This window comes from Phycomyces blakesleeanus (genome assembly GCF_001638985.1).
Source record: "Phycomyces blakesleeanus NRRL 1555(-) unplaced genomic scaffold PHYBLscaffold_22, whole genome shotgun sequence".
NCBI classification, from domain to species: Eukaryota; Fungi; Mucoromycota; class Mucoromycetes; order Mucorales; family Phycomycetaceae; genus Phycomyces; species Phycomyces blakesleeanus.
The window spans coordinates 879,178-896,987 of record NW_017265155.1 but is presented as its reverse complement, the minus strand read 5'-3'; the positions used below and the strand labels follow the sequence as shown (position 1 = coordinate 896,987).

The 17,810-nt window shown below is 36.7% G+C and overlaps 6 protein-coding genes across 6 annotated transcripts; 1 reads left to right on the top strand and 5 right to left on the bottom strand.

Annotated features, from left to right (window-relative positions):
• Positions 1 to 401: 401 nt before the first annotated feature.
• Positions 402 to 1,316, bottom strand: PHYBLDRAFT_188463 (hypothetical protein; the record flags this gene model as incomplete). The annotated part of the gene is made up of 2 exons (XM_018439512.1): positions 402 to 1,164; positions 1,197 to 1,316. The coding sequence occupies 2 exons, from the start codon at positions 1,314 to 1,316 to the stop codon at positions 514 to 516; spliced, it is 771 nt and encodes a 256-aa protein (XP_018287427.1). The 3' UTR covers positions 402 to 513.
• A 1,038-nt stretch (positions 1,317 to 2,354) lies between these two features.
• Positions 2,355 to 3,272, bottom strand: PHYBLDRAFT_149780 (cyclin; the record flags this gene model as incomplete). The annotated part of the gene is made up of 3 exons (XM_018432338.1): positions 2,355 to 2,768; positions 2,869 to 2,929; positions 2,980 to 3,272. The coding sequence occupies 3 exons, from the start codon at positions 3,270 to 3,272 to the stop codon at positions 2,355 to 2,357; spliced, it is 768 nt and encodes a 255-aa protein (XP_018287426.1).
• Positions 3,273 to 6,010: 2,738 nt separating this feature from the next.
• On the top strand, positions 6,011 to 7,623 carry PHYBLDRAFT_172632 (hypothetical protein; the record flags this gene model as incomplete). The annotated part of the gene is made up of 8 exons (XM_018436839.1): positions 6,011 to 6,132; positions 6,281 to 6,549; positions 6,651 to 6,721; positions 6,793 to 6,873; positions 6,976 to 7,121; positions 7,176 to 7,284; positions 7,354 to 7,474; positions 7,550 to 7,623. 8 exons carry the CDS (start codon positions 6,011 to 6,013, stop codon positions 7,621 to 7,623), a joined length of 993 nt encoding a protein of 330 aa, XP_018287425.1.
• Positions 7,624 to 7,805: 182 nt separating this feature from the next.
• PHYBLDRAFT_116575 (hypothetical protein) lies at positions 7,806 to 8,773 on the bottom strand (the record flags this gene model as incomplete). Its single annotated transcript, XM_018428527.1, has 4 exons — positions 7,806 to 7,865; positions 7,938 to 8,110; positions 8,189 to 8,365; positions 8,422 to 8,773. Coding segments are annotated over 4 exons (762 nt in total), but the record flags the coding sequence as incomplete, so codon positions are not given.
• Positions 8,774 to 10,995: 2,222 nt separating this feature from the next.
• Positions 10,996 to 13,835, bottom strand: PHYBLDRAFT_66653 (hypothetical protein; the record flags this gene model as incomplete). Its single annotated transcript, XM_018441672.1, has 6 exons — positions 10,996 to 11,153; positions 11,659 to 11,747; positions 11,891 to 11,922; positions 13,279 to 13,299; positions 13,402 to 13,573; positions 13,639 to 13,835. The coding sequence occupies 6 exons, from the start codon at positions 13,833 to 13,835 to the stop codon at positions 10,996 to 10,998; spliced, it is 669 nt and encodes a 222-aa protein (XP_018287423.1).
• Positions 13,836 to 14,889: 1,054 nt separating this feature from the next.
• Positions 14,890 to 16,792, bottom strand: PHYBLDRAFT_172630 (hypothetical protein; the record flags this gene model as incomplete). The annotated part of the gene is made up of 6 exons (XM_018436838.1): positions 14,890 to 15,170; positions 15,627 to 16,037; positions 16,114 to 16,197; positions 16,242 to 16,295; positions 16,374 to 16,485; positions 16,541 to 16,792. The coding sequence occupies 6 exons, from the start codon at positions 16,790 to 16,792 to the stop codon at positions 14,890 to 14,892; spliced, it is 1,194 nt and encodes a 397-aa protein (XP_018287422.1).
• Between the last annotated feature and the right edge of the window lie 1,018 nt (positions 16,793 to 17,810).

Here is a 17,810-nt window from a genome sequence, read left to right as displayed (position 1 = left end):
GCGGCGGTTGTTTTTTTTGGTGGTGGTGGTGGTTTTACCCTGGGTTCCAGCGGGAAAAGGGGCTTTAGGTACCCTGGAAGAGCTAGAAAATGAAGGAATTTTTTGAGCAGAAGGGCCCTGAAGGCGACAAGTGCGTCCCAGAGGGATTGCTCTGAACATGATTGTAATGATGCAAGCTTTGAATGCCTTTTTTCGGGGGGAGTTGTTTTTGTTGACAGTCCAGAGAGTTGGAGAGGCAGTCACGTTGACATGTCCAAGAAAGAAGGAGTTTATTGTCTAGGATGAGAGTGGAAATTGATTTGACATTGTGGGGGGGGGGGGGGGGGGTATAACAAATAAGAATGTATAAATTCATAAAAAATGATAAAGATAATAAAATAGCAATAATAATAATGATAATGATAATGATAAGGATAATAATAATAGTAATAGTAATAATAATAGGCTGGATAATTTATATACACGGATGTAAATGAGTATGGTAATTTAGGAACATAATTTAGAGGTCCTTGTTCAAACGCGTTCAGCTTCTACAAAGTTAGGCGTAGACCGTGATTTCTTGAGGGCGGCCTTTGGATCAGTGGTGAGGCGCGGCAGGCTTTGGTTTTGAGGCATATCTGGGACCTGCTGCTTTTTGTTAATACCTGAGAGTAATGCACTTCCAATGCGGCGTGAAAGAGTAGAGCCTCTACGGTGCTTAGTCTGTAGACCCGGATTGAATGTCTGGGGCTCGTGCAAGAGATGTTCAAAGGCCGGGAAAGCTAGGATGTCCTTTTGGGGTGTCTTATTTCCCGCAGAGAGCCACTCTTCGTCTGACAAGAGAAGGACTAATTCGCGGGTAGCAGAGAACTCTAGATGATCGACATCAATAGAAGAGTCTAATGGTGAGTTTGGTAGAGGACTCAGACTATCTGACAAGGGTGGTAGAGAAGGTGCTATGCTTGTAGGAGCAGAAGATATGGGTTCAGCCTGAACAACTGAATCCTCCTGTTTGGGAGTCTCTACAGGCGGAGTAGGGCGGGGACTGGGTTTAGTGTCGACTTGAGCAAGAATAGGTCTCTTCTTCCGGAAGCTCATTCGGGACACGAGATTGTCAAACATCGTCAAGAAGTATGAGTATTGGAGAAAGGGGCGCCAGGAAGTTGAGCTGGCTGGACCCGAGCTCTATTAATTCATGAACGGATCAGGTGACACACTCCAATCCGTGCCATGATCCTGCCTCTATTCGGATCAGGCACGCTTCTCGGCAAGACATGATTGGCTTGACTCGATTGTTGTGTGGGACGACGAGCCGAACTGTCCCCCAGAGCAACCATGACATCTCGGGCTAGAATGTTCGCTAGTCCCTTGACTTCTTCCCAGGCTGACGAAAAAGTATTTTTTGTGGGATGGGACGATTATGATGATAGCCTGCATGAATGATAGTCATTGTTGTGCTGATATAAAGCTAATAAGAGTGCTTGATAAGAAAAAAAAAGTTAAAGTGTTATTCGAATGCACTGCTACTGCAGAAGGTGGGATTGCCGATGGCTCCGCTTGATACACCGCTGATGATATTGACACATGCGTCGTATGATTGCAATTAAGCCATCGCAAGACAATAAGAAACAGAAACAGAAACAGAAAATGAAAAAGCCATTGCCTTTAGATACAACGTTATTTTTTTTGGGTGCTGTTGTTTTTCGTTGTTGTGCAATAAAATTTTGGTTGTGTATAACAGGCGCTTGTCTTGGTGTAATAAGAAGGAGTTTAGGAATAAAAAGGCAAGCCAAGAGAGTACAGAATCTACAAATATTCTATCATGTAAGGTTTTTCTTTCTTTCTATTTATTTATATCTAAAATTATATATTTATCTTTGTTCTTCTTGTCTACTTTATTACAAAGAGACTTTCTTGTACTAGCTGGCATTTTTAGAGCCAATAATCTTGATACACTTTACTTTTTCCACCCACAAACTCGATTTCTGCCCGTAGCAGATCTTTACAAACTAAGAGAAGTAAAATAAAAACAAAAAGAAGGGGGGAAAAGCGTCCTGTATTTGGTGTGCATCGTACAAATTACAATGTGACACTAAGATGATATGTATGTACATGTTTAATATATAAAGAGGCATTGTACTTTGAATGCGAGAAAATACAAATGAGATAATATGCTAATGTAGTGTAAGGGTTAATGCTGAGTGAATGTTGTGATGTACTATGTGCCTTTTGTCTTTTCTTTTCTTTTCTTTTCTTTTCGTCTCTTTTCTTTTTCTATGATTATTATTTTCCAGGTGGCTGATGTCGATTTGCGTTTTGTTGTGCTCCGTTTTGTCTTGCTATGTTTTTGTGCTCCACTATTATTATTATGATAATTAGCGAGTGAACACGCCTGGTTTGGCATAAGGATGAGAGCGAGCCGACCGGTGCTTCTGATGCCGTGCAACCAATGACGAGCGATCTACGGGACAAGGCGCCTCGGTAGTAGCATCAGTTGGTGGTGTCAGGGGATATGTGGCCACTAAAGGCTTTACGGTTGACGATATGGCTGGTGTTACAAGAGCAGAGTCTGGACGTGTCACCAGTGGAGGGAGAATTGGAGATTGGGTGGGAGATGGAATTATGTAGTGGTGAATTTCTTCCTGGAGTTCAGGTTGAGTCATAGCATGAGCCAGTAATTGATTTCCATAATCCTGCATATCTTCTAGGCGCACCAGAAGCTCAAAGTTGCACAGAAACAAAAACTCCAGCTCAAGTTGATTTAATTCACATAGAGGAAGGCCACCAACCTAAAAAAAAAAAATCATTCACGTGATATGAGCCACTTGTACCTTCACTTTATGAAGGTTTGTGGCAGAAACCCTCCCCGCACACACAAAATTCTTTTACCTTTGCATAGCGGGCATTGGGATAAAATACATCTGACGTGAATTTAGATGCTACAACAATACTAATAAACAGTCATTAGTTTTTACTCCACCAGTCAATTCAGTTAATTACCTTGTGATGAGTAGCCGATGAATATTAAGAGAGCTGACGGTAAAATTCTTTTCGATTCTTGAGATCCGATCAAAATAGACAAGTAGAGAGAGAAAAACTTCGTTTGTGAATGGCGTAAATTTGAGAATTCGTAAAAGGTAGGCCCGAATGTTAATGTTTGGTACTGCTCTTGAGTGAAAGTGTGTAATGTCAGTGCACGGAAGAAGATCGTTTGCAGTGACAATGGATTCCAAAAGATTAGCGACAATATTTGCCATAAGAGGAACAGGAAAAGTAGCAATGTTGAGCTTCATAATAAATTGAGCTAGATTTTATTTTGTGTGGAAGTTTTGTGATGATATATGTTCCAGTTTTAATGAAAGGAAGAGGGAAAGAGAAAAAGGATAGTTTGGGCCAAGGTGTCTATGGTTGGGCATCAAGGGTCCCAATTCCTTCTTTTGCAGGCTGGGAGGTGGGGGTGGGAAGGGAGCCCTTTAAGCTAGACTGAGTTTAATTAAATTTAATACCATGGAAACCAATCGACAACCAACTCAGCGTTTGTTTCTTCACCCACCAACCTTGTCAAAACTGAGCTCATGCTCTCTTGTCGCTTCCTCATTGGTCTTTCCAAGTGACATCACCTTTTCTTTGCTTAAATATAAGAAACATCAGAAAATAAAGGATTAGCACTCCAGAAGTGTTGCACGTGTACAGGATTTGCTTTGAGATGTTCCTGGGAATTTAGTTATTTGAATTCATCTCACACGTTGTACATTCTCCAACCAGTCTGCCCACATATATCTATACATGTCTTTAGCTATCGGAGAATTGTTGATTCTGGCGGTGTTTTGGCGGACATACAGGTATACCTTATTTACAGCCCAGCCACAAACCATTATGACAGCCACAACCATGAAAAACGAAGCGGACTCTGATAAGAAGCAGGAAATCAGCTTGGCAGTTATCTGATACGTTCTTGCTGGTAAAATTCGACCCGTAAAGCCGAAGAATTAAGCAGATAAAAGTTGTTTTCTGGAAACAATAGACAAGGTTTGATCGAGGACGTTGAATTCACCGGGGGCAATCCGACTGGGTCAGGTAAGGAAAATAAAAATTTGAAAGTGAAGATATGGTTTTCTTTGAGCTACAATGGCGGGTAAAAATAAACTAAAAAAATGCTAACTATTAGCAACGTGGTTTTAATCTTGACTCAAGTACTCTTGTAAGAAATCCATTATGTATACACGTGCAAGCACTCAATTAACCCTCTTTTTCTTTATCACGCATTCAAAGTTTAATGAAAGATTAAAATCGTCAAAGTATCTAGATAAGTTTCATTGGTAAGAATTCACATCATTTCTTTAAAAGAAAAAAAGTTGATTGGTAAAAAGCATTTGGGCATTATATTCTCAAATCAAAGCTGAATTAGTTAAAAAGATTTGATACAAAAGTATAATCTTTTGGTACTTATGAGATTAGTAGCTGTCTCCTTTCAACAGCTTTACACAGTTCTTATGCATAGATAAGCAGCTACGTTTCAAACCAGAATATTTTGGATTTTTCTTGAGAATAAAATACAAAATAGACCGTGAATTTGGACCCTAATAAAATAATAATATTGTTATTTTCAATTCTATTTGTTTTTCCTTATAAGCGTCTTTAGCCAGAATGCTATCTAACTAGAGACTTATTTCAGTCAATTAGGGGCGTTTTTAAGCATAGAAAGACTCAGATATATTAATGGGGTATTCTCTGATGAAAATGGAGCTCACATAATGACATGAGTTATTCCTGAGCGTATTTTATCCGAGAACTATTAGCTTCCCTTCCTTTGTTAATATTAGAACAGTCTAAACTTCTCGCTCAATAACTTTGTAGGCAAAACGTTAGATATAGCGCTTTTAAGCTGTCTTTTGCGATGCCTGTCAACTAAACTTTTAGGTTATTCCAGATAATTCAAAATTACTCTAGGGTGTTTCAGCCTATTTTTATACTTTGCTCGGAATCGGATATGCCCTTTTGTATCGACCAGTTGAGTAATTAATTTATATGGGGTACCACTCTTTTACATATTTATACGTAGTAGTTAGTATCCAACACATCTTTATCGTTTACCACACGTGTATAGACTAATTACATTGAGAATTTTTTACAAGCCATGGTAATCATTCAATGGACTCAAATTCCACGATAGGCCCCTTTTTATATGTAAACTCTTTTTAATAATATATCAGGTTAATACACTATGCGAATTCCCAATAGCTAACAAACATATCAATATATATATTATTATTATGTCTCTGTTCGATCAGTCTAATTAAACGTTGATGGTATAAGCATCACCATCTCTCTCTCTCACACACTTATTTCGGTTGCTAGGACAAGTATGATGACCTTTTGCAATCACTTTACTCTTCACAGTAAAAAAAAAGGTTGCTTACAGTAATGGGGGCTCTTGCCTGCTTTATTCTATATTTTATACATGCCTTAATATAACACCATTGATAAATAGTACCTTGGGCGGAATTGATTAATGTTACCAGGCGACCAACTTATCGACGATTGTTGCTAGATCGGAAGTTTAATGGCTTCTATTTTCTACATTTGTTTCAATTTAGCTGCAGAAAACGTACTTTGTTCCAGATGAATTAACATTTGCTTACTACTAACATCTAGTATAAGAACTGGATTACGTGAGTGTAATTTAGCCTTTCAAGCATATATACTTTCTGTATACATAGCTGCAAATATAATAATAATAATCTTCAATACCATTTCACAAGTAATATATTATATATGTATTTATTCTTCTTTTTTTTTTTTAAAAAAAAAAGGTACCAAATGAGATTGTAACATATCAATCTTCTGGTTTTTTTTTTGAAAAAGAAAATATACACTCCACGTTTTGTCTCCACTTTAAAAGACGTGTGCCCAAGAGTAAATCCGAATATTCGTCCGATCCGAACCGAACGAGTTTTTTCTTTAATTGGCCGAGTCCTTTTTTGTCAGCTGAGAAAGCCAGAATCCTGGTTACTGTCTAAATGCACCATATATGTCTCACAATCCTCAGGACTCTGGTGACTGGCAATCCGAGTTCCTGACTTTTTCCCTATACAGAGTTTCGCATTCAAAAATGAGAAAATATTTGGATATTATGGATCACATACTTGAAAGGTGGAGCTTCTCAAATTTAACCTGAAATTATCTAAAAAAAAAAAAAAAAAAGTTTTGATTTTCTCATTTTTGGAATGCGAAACTCTGTATTTTATTTTTATTTTTTTATTTTTTATTTTTAATTGTTACTTGACTTGGAATTCAAAAGTGACTCAACTAATCCTAAAAGCCACGTCAATTTTCCTCTTCTTTTAAAACCTCGCGTCGGCAAAATGTCATCGCGAGAATCTACCCCTTCCTCAATTCTGATGGATCGGGACGACTTCGACGAGACTACCGTCAGCGACGGAACTCTCAAGAGCCTACTAAAGCAAGAGAGCGAACTTCATCTCCAGATTGACGCATTGCAGATCGAGATTGCTACCTTGGAAGAAAAATTAGGAAAGCAAGAAAAAGGAGACGAACTCGATGAACAGGGTAATAACAACAAGCTATTATGGAATAAAATTAAAATGAAAATGAGAATGAGAATAAGAATAAGAATAAGAAGATTTACACATGTTTGTGTGCATGTGTAGACCTTGAAGAATTTGAAGCACCTGAATGGTGTGTTCCCATTAAAGCTAATGTGATGAACTTTGATTGGGATGTGAGTAACAAATCACGGTAATAAATAAAATAATATAAATTGGTAAACTAAGGTGCATATCAATGTTATAGTCTTTGGCAGCCGAGGTCCAATTTGATGTCATTGTAACCGATCCCCCGTGGCAGCTTGCTACACATGCCCCAACTCGAGGTGTAAGTTAAACAAGAGCAAGAACAGCAACCGTATATATATAATTCATTAAAGTGGATTGGTAAGGTTAGGTGGCACTGACAAAAAGAGCTTGTTTGATATAGGTGGCTATTGCTTATCAACAACTACCTGATATCTGTATTGAGGATATTCCTGTACCAAAACTTCAAAAGAACGGTTTCATTTTCATTTGGGTCATTAACAACAAATATGCAAAAGCGTTTGAATTGATGGAAAAATGGGGTTATACGTAAGTGAAAGAAAAAATTAGTAAAGCAGATATTAAAACAATATATAAAATTAGTTATGTGGACGATATAACCTGGGTTAAACAAACAGTCAATCGACGTATGGCCAAGGGTCATGGATACTATTTGCAACACGCAAAAGAAACTTGTCTGGTTGGAAAAAAGGTAGATGACCTGTGTGATAAATGTGAATCATGCTTGGTTATTTAATTCATTGGGCTATGTTATGTGTAGGGTGAGGACCCACCTGGATGTCGCCACTCTGTGGGATCCGATGTGATCTTTTCTGAACGCAGAGGTCAGAGTCAGAAGCCAGAAGAGCTCTATGAGTTAATTGAAGAACTTGTCCCTGATGGTAATTATAATATACGAATATCAATGCTTGCGAGGCGATTAGATCTCACACTCAGGTTATTGAAATGTTATTTAGGTAAATATTTGGAGATCTTTGGTAGAAAGAATAATCTACGTGATTATTGGGTCACAATTGGAAATGAATTGTAGAACTACAGAACGACATCATCTTCATCTCAGTCTTTCTTTGCTTTTTTTTTTCAAGAAGAAGCAATGGCACTTGTAATATAATATCTCTTTTTTTTTTATAAAAAAAATAATTCTCAAGCTGTAATATATAGGAAATGCAGCTTTTTTACCATTATACATATATATATACATATAATTTTTTTTTACAAATCACACCAGTTGCTGACAGGCAAGCAAGAAAGATATTTACAATTGGGGCAAATCTATCAGACAAGGAATTAGATTCTAAGTGGCTCAAGCTTTTTTTTTCTGATTTGTGGGTGTGTATTAATTACCTTGCTTGGGTCCTCGGAAGAATAAAAGGCTTTAATAGTAACAACGAACATAATTATCAGCAAAACAAAGGCAACAACGCGGGCAATCCAGGTACCGATCCGGAAACTCTTGCTGGCATTGGTTCGCATGGGTGAAATCAATACACCCATCACAATACCCACCGCAAATCCACCTTTAACCAAAATTTAGTTTTTTTTTCTTTCTTTCTTTGAAATAAAATCTCCCTCAGGATGTTTTAATTGGTACTTACCCATGTGTGCAAAGTTGTCAAGTCCAGGTAATAAACCAAGGACAAGGGAAATGATTGTTGAAATCAATAAACTCATCAATTCGCGCACAGGCGACTTTATGTTCTTCCAGTTGACAATAACATCGATAAACATATAACCAATTAGACCAAATAGTGCTCCTGAACATCCCATGGAAGCTAATAAATATATAGATATATTAGTAAAATAAAGAATATAATAAAGTGCAACATACCAGAAGTGCTCGGTGCCAACATTGAACTCAGAACAACGCCCCAGATACCTGAAGCAAAGTACAAGGCAGCATAGCGAGGAATTCCAAGTGCACGCTCAAGATCAGCTCCAAGTCTGAGATGAGTGAGCATATTAATAAGATAATGTATGACACCAGCATGTAGGAAGATGGGGGTAAAGAAACGAAAGGTTTGATTGGGTGTTTCTCCTCCAAATCCTCCAAACCCACATGCTGTTTCGAGGGTACATGTTGCATCTGGTCTAAAACAGCTCGCAAATGTACTTGACAGACTGTATTCCGGTAATGATCGCATGCACGGTGTGAATTTAGCTCCAACGTTTACAAGAACCTGTGGAAGAACATCGTGGCTCGTTCGTTAGTAACATGTCGATTTGTACAAGATATCTTGCTTACCGTAAAACTGGGTCCCACCATCGGGTTGAAAGGACTGGTTTCGATTAAATATCCGGTCAATTGTTGATTTCTGACAAATTCGTAGATCATGACACACAGCATCACGACACCTGTTATCCAACTAAACCAAGGTCTACTGACAGGTCCCAGTAATGCACGCATTAATAACCCTCGGTTGGCCCCATAGGGCTGTGTAAATCCCGGAAAGGTAGTGTCCCCTCTCGATGTACGTCCCCCAACCGGTGCGTACTGTCCACGCTGTTCAATCGTATCTGAGTCGAGTCGCATAAAGTTACTCGATCCTCCGGGACCCCGTTGATGGATAGCGGGAGCAGTGCTCCCCAGCTCATATTGAGCTCTTCCTTCGTCTTCGTCTGCGAAACGTGGTCCATAATCTTCTTGAGCGGTTTTTTCGCCCGATGATTGTGGAGGGATAGCCCTGGGCGCAGGTTGAAATGTATCTGTAGCAAAGTTACGAGAGCCAGCTGAAGTTGCTGGTGGTGTATTGATGCCCTGAGATGACATGGCGTGCATTGGAATCGGGGGTGCTAATATGGGCATTGGAGATGAGGGATCAGCAAATGAGGACTCGTCATATATTGGTGTAGGTATAATAGAAGGGGAACGAGCAGCAAACTGGACATGAGGGGACAGAGAATCGTCTAAAGGGACTGTGGTTGTTGCACCGATTGCATCGAATGGGTCTTGGTGATGATGCATTGGAGGAGGTGAATGTAGTCTTCCCGCACTAAATTTCGAGTGGTCTGAAATCTCGTCTTTGTCCATGTTAGCGTAAAAGTTGCAGCAAGAAGAAGAAAGAGTGAGACTGTTGGTTGAATTTGATTTTATTTGGTTTACAAGTTTGATATTCAGGCAAGTTTTATTATTACTTTTTTTTTTAAAAAAAAAATAATAATAAAAAGTAAAAATAAAAATAAAAATAAAAATAAAAACGAACACTAAAGGCTGATAGGAAGGTGGTGAATTTGGGGTGGAACACTGGGGCAAAAATATTCTTGGATAAGGCATATCTTCTACTTCTCCATCTTCTTAAAGGCTTGGCTTGGCATGCTGTATCAAATGTGATGAATGGGGCTTTGAATCTTTCCAACTCGGCCTATTTGTTCACAATCAATCAAATGATCAAAGCATGAACTGTATATATATAAATATATATCTATCTATTGGGCCAATATATAAAGGGTTTATAGAGGCAAATGCAATCAATAACCAGCACCTTTGACTAGGATCGACTTTGTAAGTAACTTGAAATTAAATACAAATATATTAATAAACTGTACCACAAGCGTGAATATCTATTCAAAGTCAAGATGTGGTCTTTTTTTTTGAGGCTTACTTATTTTCTCTCTTTTTCCTTCTTTCTTTCTCTATTTTCTCTCTCTTGATCTAGCCTTCCAGGCACTAAGCTATTCTCGAAAGGAAAAAGGATCTTATTTTAGTGGCTCATATCATGAATTGTAGAAACCTAGAGTAACACACCAATAAATTACAAATAGATTTAGTATATTGTCGCTTGCTTAGCGTCCGCATACTTTATTACTCCACTTATTTTGTAACAGATACACCAAAGACGTCATGGTGTTGATCAAACTCGTATTATTCAATTATATTTTGATAATATTTTTAGCCAAAATAATAATAATAATCCAAGGTTTGGACTACCTATCTTAAATGAACATAACTCCTATATAAAGCTTAGGGAGATAATCCCTCATACTAGTATGTGTTATATTTCTCTTGTTGTTTCTGAGAAACTGATTGGCATGGTAATGAAACACAAAAAGTGTGATTTTCTGCTAGTAAATTATAGAGGGGTAAGACCATAAATGACAGTTAATATAAATATTTACTGATATAAATACACCGATCTCATTACTCATGTGGCTCTATAACTTGGAAATATTTCCTCACTGCGGCGAGTCCAGGTACTCTTTAATAAATAGGCGCAGTCTTTCAAATGCATTTCAATAAATGATTATGTTTATTAACATCGTCTAACCTCCGACCTTGGCGCCATGAATAAAATCAAATTATCTTTAAAGAAAAGGAACGGAGTGTATTTATAATCTGGTACCTGTATATCGAAATGATGAAACACAGCCCATGAGAGTTAGCTTAGTAAATTACTATACTTTTAAGTCACACGGTCAAAAAATATATGAGACTTAAGCTGTTCATAACGGTAAAGAACAGTGCACCCAAATGAATATTTACCAAGAATATAAAGTAGATCAGGCCGAGTGACTTTCTTAAATCAGTAAAATCATTAATGTGAGCAAGACTGAAAACACGACTTTCTATTCTACAATCATAAATAGCTCTCCTATAAGTTTTTCTTTTTTTTTAAAAAAAAAACAATACAACAAAACATTATCTGCACAGTAATATGTTTTATTTGTTAGAAAAAATCAACCGGGCTGAAGATGTGTTTTTTGCTATGACAATTTTGATATCTATAGCGGCAATAATCCTAAAGAGCACAATATTCTCAGTTATTTGAGAAAACCCATACTAAAACCTTCTGTGGACCCTTTTGACATTATATATTCTTCAATCTTTACCTAGAAGCAGTAAGTGTGGTATTTATAATTCAGGTTTTTTTTTCTTATATTATTTTTTGAGTTGGTTCCATGCTAATTTTTGGGACACGCCCTTTTAATGGCGGACATTTAAGCGACATCTTTATATGGTGTAAATATCGATATTGTCGTTTTTTAATCTCTCGATATCTCCGTGAATATTTGGCCGTTGTTGGTAAGATAAGCACTGAACATCATAGATCAATTCGTTAAACAACTTTACTTAGTAGAAAAAAGAACAAATTTTCGATTTTTTTAGGTGTATGTTTTGAGGGAACTTTTGGATCAAACATCGTTATGTGGTGTAAATATCTAAATATATATTATTAAATAGTTTTTTAGAGTGAAAAAATGGGATAATGTAATCAATATTTGAGCAATTAATATGAAACGACTTTGACATAATGGATCTTGATGCGTTCTACCAGGTTACTTGGCTATAAAAAACTACTTACTTGGCCAATTTGGAGTTACAGCTGATTTTTTGCTTTTAATTTATCATTTGGATCAAAATGATCCTTTTTGACAAACAATTCTTCAAAGTATAATAGCGATAATCATTTGTTTAAAGAAATATGATCTCAGTACAGCAAGCTGCTCAAAATTTATGATTATATGTTACTCTTTAAACCCATTTGTAGTTAAATTATCCTTGAAGCCTTGCCAAGTCTCTATCAAATACCCATTCGTGCAACGAAGATTTTACCAAGCGAGCACACCTCGCCAGATCCATTTCCAAAACTTGTATTCAGTCCTTGTGAAAAGTGTGCATTTTCTCTTTTTGCTTTACTTTTGCCTTTTTCAATACAATATCAATGTCATATGTATATAATAGCACGACCAATATTATAGCCTGCTCTTATATTGTATAATATGTATAATATATATATTATTCCCTAATAGCCACTATTATAGATCTTTTGTCTATATGTGTAGACGAACAAAATTTAAATCCATTATCGCATTACACAATATATCTATTGTAATATACACAAGAAAAAGATACATACATCTTGTGATATTTCGGAGCATATTAATCAATCATTGAAGACTTTAATCGAACCACAGTTACTCTTAAGATTTTCAATAAATAGCTAATAACGTCTTTGGCTTTTTATAGGTCCAAAGAGCTTTATTTTATGTATAGCTTATATGATATATAATACCTATTGATTTTTTTTAAAAAGAAATTCTTACTTCAATATAAGACAAAATAAAGAACAAGTATACCGTCTCATAATTATATTTACGATTTTGTTATCTACCGAATAATACTGTACGTACTTTAGATATGTATTCAACTCTACTATTTATTCTCTAAATTCCTTAAAGGCATCTTTAGGTTTTTTTTTGCTATAGTATATATATCACTGTTTATTACTATTACTTTGAAGGTTTCTGTGTGTGTGTGTGTGTGTGGGAAGGAAAGAGCTCGTGTAACCGACAAATAGTTTTTTTTTCTATTTTCTTCTCGTCTTTTCTCTCTTCTTCTGTGGTCATATATGCTTCGATAATGTTGCTTCAAAAATTACAGTTTATACAATGCGTTTCAGTAGTGGCCTTTATACCAAAATGTTATGCATCACCAATCGAGCAAGATATCAACCCTGGATATACAGCACCTGAGGAGAATAGGTCTCAAAATCTAACCGAGATAAAACCATCAAATATACTACTTTTGAAAGAAGCATACACGTCAGAGTACAAGAAATATGAGAATGTTGGTAATAAGAAGACATCGTTTGACAATCACCATTTAAAAGTTATCTGGTTAAGAGACTAACTAGTCAAAGGTACAAAGGCAAGGGGGGTTGCTATTAGAGAGTACGACAACAGTCCTTACCTTGCAGTCTTTCTCCAAATACTTGGCCCCCAAAAAGCAAAGAAAACAAATAATTTCATCTTAAATAACTCTTTATTTATTGGTTACAACAATAACTATAAGAATGGACTGAGTGCCTCTTACCATGAAGCCAAAGAGATTACTATCATTAAGAGGATTATGTTGTAAATACCAAATCAGACCCAAATCAAAAGATGCACGTTGGATGACAACCGATATGATGGACCAACTTGAAGGCGCACACAAGGTGGATGACACCTCATATGTTGGAATATTTGTTATAATCGGATAGCTGCTTTATACGACGATTGAATACATGGACGTAAATAGAGAGATATCAACCAAGGTTATGATTATCACCTACACTGAAATCTCAGTTCTTCAAACTGTTTCTCTTTTTTATGCTGCACAAGCAAAAACTGGCTTTTAGTATCGCTAATTATTCGGGCCAGACACTTTTCCTCTCGGGCACGACGTTTCTCTGGAGCACTACGTTTATTGAATTTCCGCCTTTCACCATTTACCGGCCTCATAAAAAGTGACTTGTTGTCCGGCATCCAGCAATTTTATCTGGTCCCTAACCACCCAAAGTAGTTTATATGAGTAAAATCAATCTATCAAAATATAAATAATTTAATTCATGAATAAAGTACATCTTCATTTAATATAACGGAATTTCTAGGTGTACTTAAGTAGTAACCATATTAAAATTTCTATTTTTTTTATGCAGTATATACAAAATATACAATTTGTAAACGTCGTGCTCGAGAGGCAAAATGTCGTGTCCTAAATGTGGCGATAGAATAATTGTGTTCAAGAAAACTGTTGATGCAATATTTTACTTATTGAAAGTAAAGCTTCTATAAGTATAATTATAGAGGTTTCTAGAATTTTACTTTACATTTTAGAGTTCATATTCAATGCAATGTCTTTTTTATTGTAGTTCTCATGCAATAAACGCACAATATAAAATAAATAAATAAAAATTGTGACCACACCTATTTCTGTAAAAACACAAGATCTATTTGGTTTCCGTCAACAAATCATATACCTGCTGTTGCTGATGAGTCATTTTTTCACGATTTAACTTGAGACATAAATCATATATTTTCATTTTATGTGATTTAAGTGGAAAAGATTATAATCCATATAATTTGCATTTTTTTCAAAAACTTTCGTAATAGATATAAAGGTAATGAAGCCTTTTATGCCTAAGAAAGTTTGCATAGCAGTAAAGCTAATATATTTTTACAAAATTCATGTTTTTATTTTTTATTTTTTATTTTTATTTCTTCTGTAAAAACTCTTTCTATCATTTCCTTGCAACATGTACATGAGATATTTTATCAAAAATACAAAAAATGAAAAATATTCATATAAGACCAAAAAAAGTTTTTAATTACATATATTCAGATAACATATGAATCCAGTAAAAGTTTCATAGAAAACAAATGAGAAAAAAGTGATTCTACAAGCAAATACAATATTTTATTTTATTGAAAAAAACCAAATTTTTGAGATATTACGTTAGTTTTCTCATGATCGACCCTTTCAATTCAACTAAAAATCCTAGAACACATACATATAGCTATACACTACTTGGATCCAAAGTTATAGAGAGCCAAGACTTGAATTGATAAAATAAATAGATGCAAATGCATAATATAACATATTCGAAGATAGTTTGGCTCGATCTGTGTAACACCATCCGATATTTATGATTTTTAATTCGCTGGTTATAAGTGTAACTCGAAGGGTAAAGTACTTCCCACGAATGATCTCTAGGAAAAAACAGAGCGGAGAGTCATTTGACCCACAAGTGATAGATAGCTTATGTTGACGCAAAGAAACAAATTGATAAGATTTATAAAGATTTAAAAAAGATTGTCTAGCTAATAAAATATAGGTAATAAAGTATAATTAAAAGAGTAATAAAATAGAAAAGAATATCGAAAAGAAATTATTTTGGAGTAAGATCAATTGGTTGATCTAGATCAGAATGGAGAGAGAGCATGGCATTTCGGCGATCATGCTTGTTAAATTCTTTGAACTTATTCCAGTAAGTATCAAAGTTATCATCAATCTTATTTCTGGCACAACCTAAAAAAATAATTCAGGAACGGTTGGCCATTTTCTAGAGATATTACGGGAAAGGTCAACTGTTGTCCAGTGATTACTGTTAACATGATTAAAAATCAGAGGTTGTCGTTGTTTGGTTTTGTTGTTGGGAAGGGCGAATGGGAGAAAGGTTGTTGAGGGGGTGTTGGGGTTGTCTGAGTAGACGCAGACTGGTCGTGTATATGTGTCCGCAGCTAGTTGAGCACAGTCGGGTGTGTTAAACCACATACTGGCATCTGAACATACTGGGATGAAGTTGGTGTTGGTGTTGGTGTTGGTGTTGCTGGTGTTGCTATAATCGAGTTGAGAGCCATGTTGAATGATTTTTTCTAGTTGGCTTGTGTCAGTACCGAAGGTATTTGTGTACAATGTTTTGTATTTCGGCAAGGCGGCTAGCATATCCCTTTTTACAAGTGAAAACTTATTTTGATCTTTGTAGATCAAGTGGGCAAGGACCCGAAAACCACACCATCCGTCAGCAGTAGGGCTAAACCCACCCTTGACATCATCGATTATCTCATGAGAGACAGGAAAACCGGGCTGGAATTTGACCCTCTTGCCAACAGAGGTGCGATTATCATACTGGTAATCTTCTAAGGCGGTGGCGGGTCTTTTGAACCCATTTTTTTGGGGGGCATCGACTAAAAAGTATATAAGTATAAGACGATAGTTCTCTTTATGGATTCAATTACACTGTAAAATAAGAAAGCATATTACCTGGGTCGAGAGGCTCTTGTTTTATTTTTGTTGTTTTATTTTTGGTGGCATCGACTAAAAAGCATATTCGTGTAAGACGACATCCTTCCACATAAATTCAGTTAAAGTAAAATAAAAACACATCTTACCAGGGTCAAGAGGCTCTTGCTTTATTTGTTTTATTTTGTTTTTGGTAGCATCGACTAAAAAAACATGAAAGTATAAGATGGGAATCCTTTCTCATAGATTCAATTACATTGTAAAATAAGAACACATCTTACCTGGGTCGAGAGGCTCTTGTTTGTTTTTGTTTTGTTTTTTGTTTTTTTGTGTAGCTGCAGGTTTTCCCTCCCTCATTTTAGCTCTCAGTCTAACCATTGCCTTAAGGCCAGCCTAGTATTTCAAGATACATATTAGTACTTTGTTATGTTATTTTTTTTTATCTTACATGACCAGACGAAACACTGATCTTCCTCCAGTTTGCCCGACCAAAGTCTTTGGGAAGGTATTTGGGACGTGCACCACCCTTTCTTCTGCCAGGATATTTAATTTTTTCTGGGGCTTGAAAGTTAATCGAAGGGTGCCCAGTTTTGCCTTCGAATTCAGAAGTGACCTTCTTGATCTTATTCAGGAGGTTAGCCACTTGCTGGCTGCCCTCACAGGACCGAAACAGTGACTCGAGTTTAATTACTTCCTCCATCCACACCTCTGGTCTTTCCCCAAGCTGGAAGTTTTCCCGACAAGTGTTGTCCCTTGGCTTTACATTACGAGGATCAATAACCCACCTTTCAGGGATATCAGAAATATAGATATCCCTTCCAGCAGGCAAAGAATGGCGACAAGGTAGACCATACTGGAGCTTGTTCATGCATTCACAAACAATACTGCTTTCACATTTCAGTCGAACCTCTTGGTCTATTACCAGTAAAGCTCGCTTTGAGACCTTCATGAGCAGTCTAGACAAAAGCTTGTTTCGTCCAACAAGAGGGTCAACCGTGGTAGATTCCCTGATCTCCACATTCCGGAAGTCTCTCTCAAGCCTCTCGATATATCTTGAAATATTTTCAAAGGCGAGATCCAGAGAAGCTATTGCAGATATACCTCTCTTTAAGGCTTGATGGGCACTTTCCACTCTTTGAGATGTTGTGCATCCAAAATGCATTATCTTCTGAGTAAGATAACCTGCCCACTTCTCTTGGCATGTAATCCACCTGTCATGAAAATATGCCGAGACTGGCGCTTTCACATTGCCATTTTCTACTTCGGAACCAGCAGATACAGCGTTGAACTTATTCAGCGCCCAGTCAAACTCCTTCTTACTTTTGCTATGGATCATATTGGATATATATCCCGTTAGCTCTTCCTTTTTTTTGTACCGAGCCAACTTTTCCCGAAAAAGTCTTTTCCACACTATTCAGCATGTGCCAGTAACAAAGCAGCTTGCTGTTGTTCGGAAACACAACATCAAGAGCGTTCATAAGTGCAGCACACTTGTCTGTCACAAAAACTGTGCTAAGAGCCTTGTCTTCAAAAACAAGTGCCTTGAGTTGCTGGAGGAACCAAAGATATGTGCCTTGCTGCTCGTTAGAGACCCAGGCAAAGGCAATGGGAAACGATTTGAGGGTTTCTCCTCCGAGGTTGTGGATACCTTCCACGCAAATCAGCGGCATTGACAAGTTATTGGTAGAATATGTAGCATCTACCACCATAACTTCTGA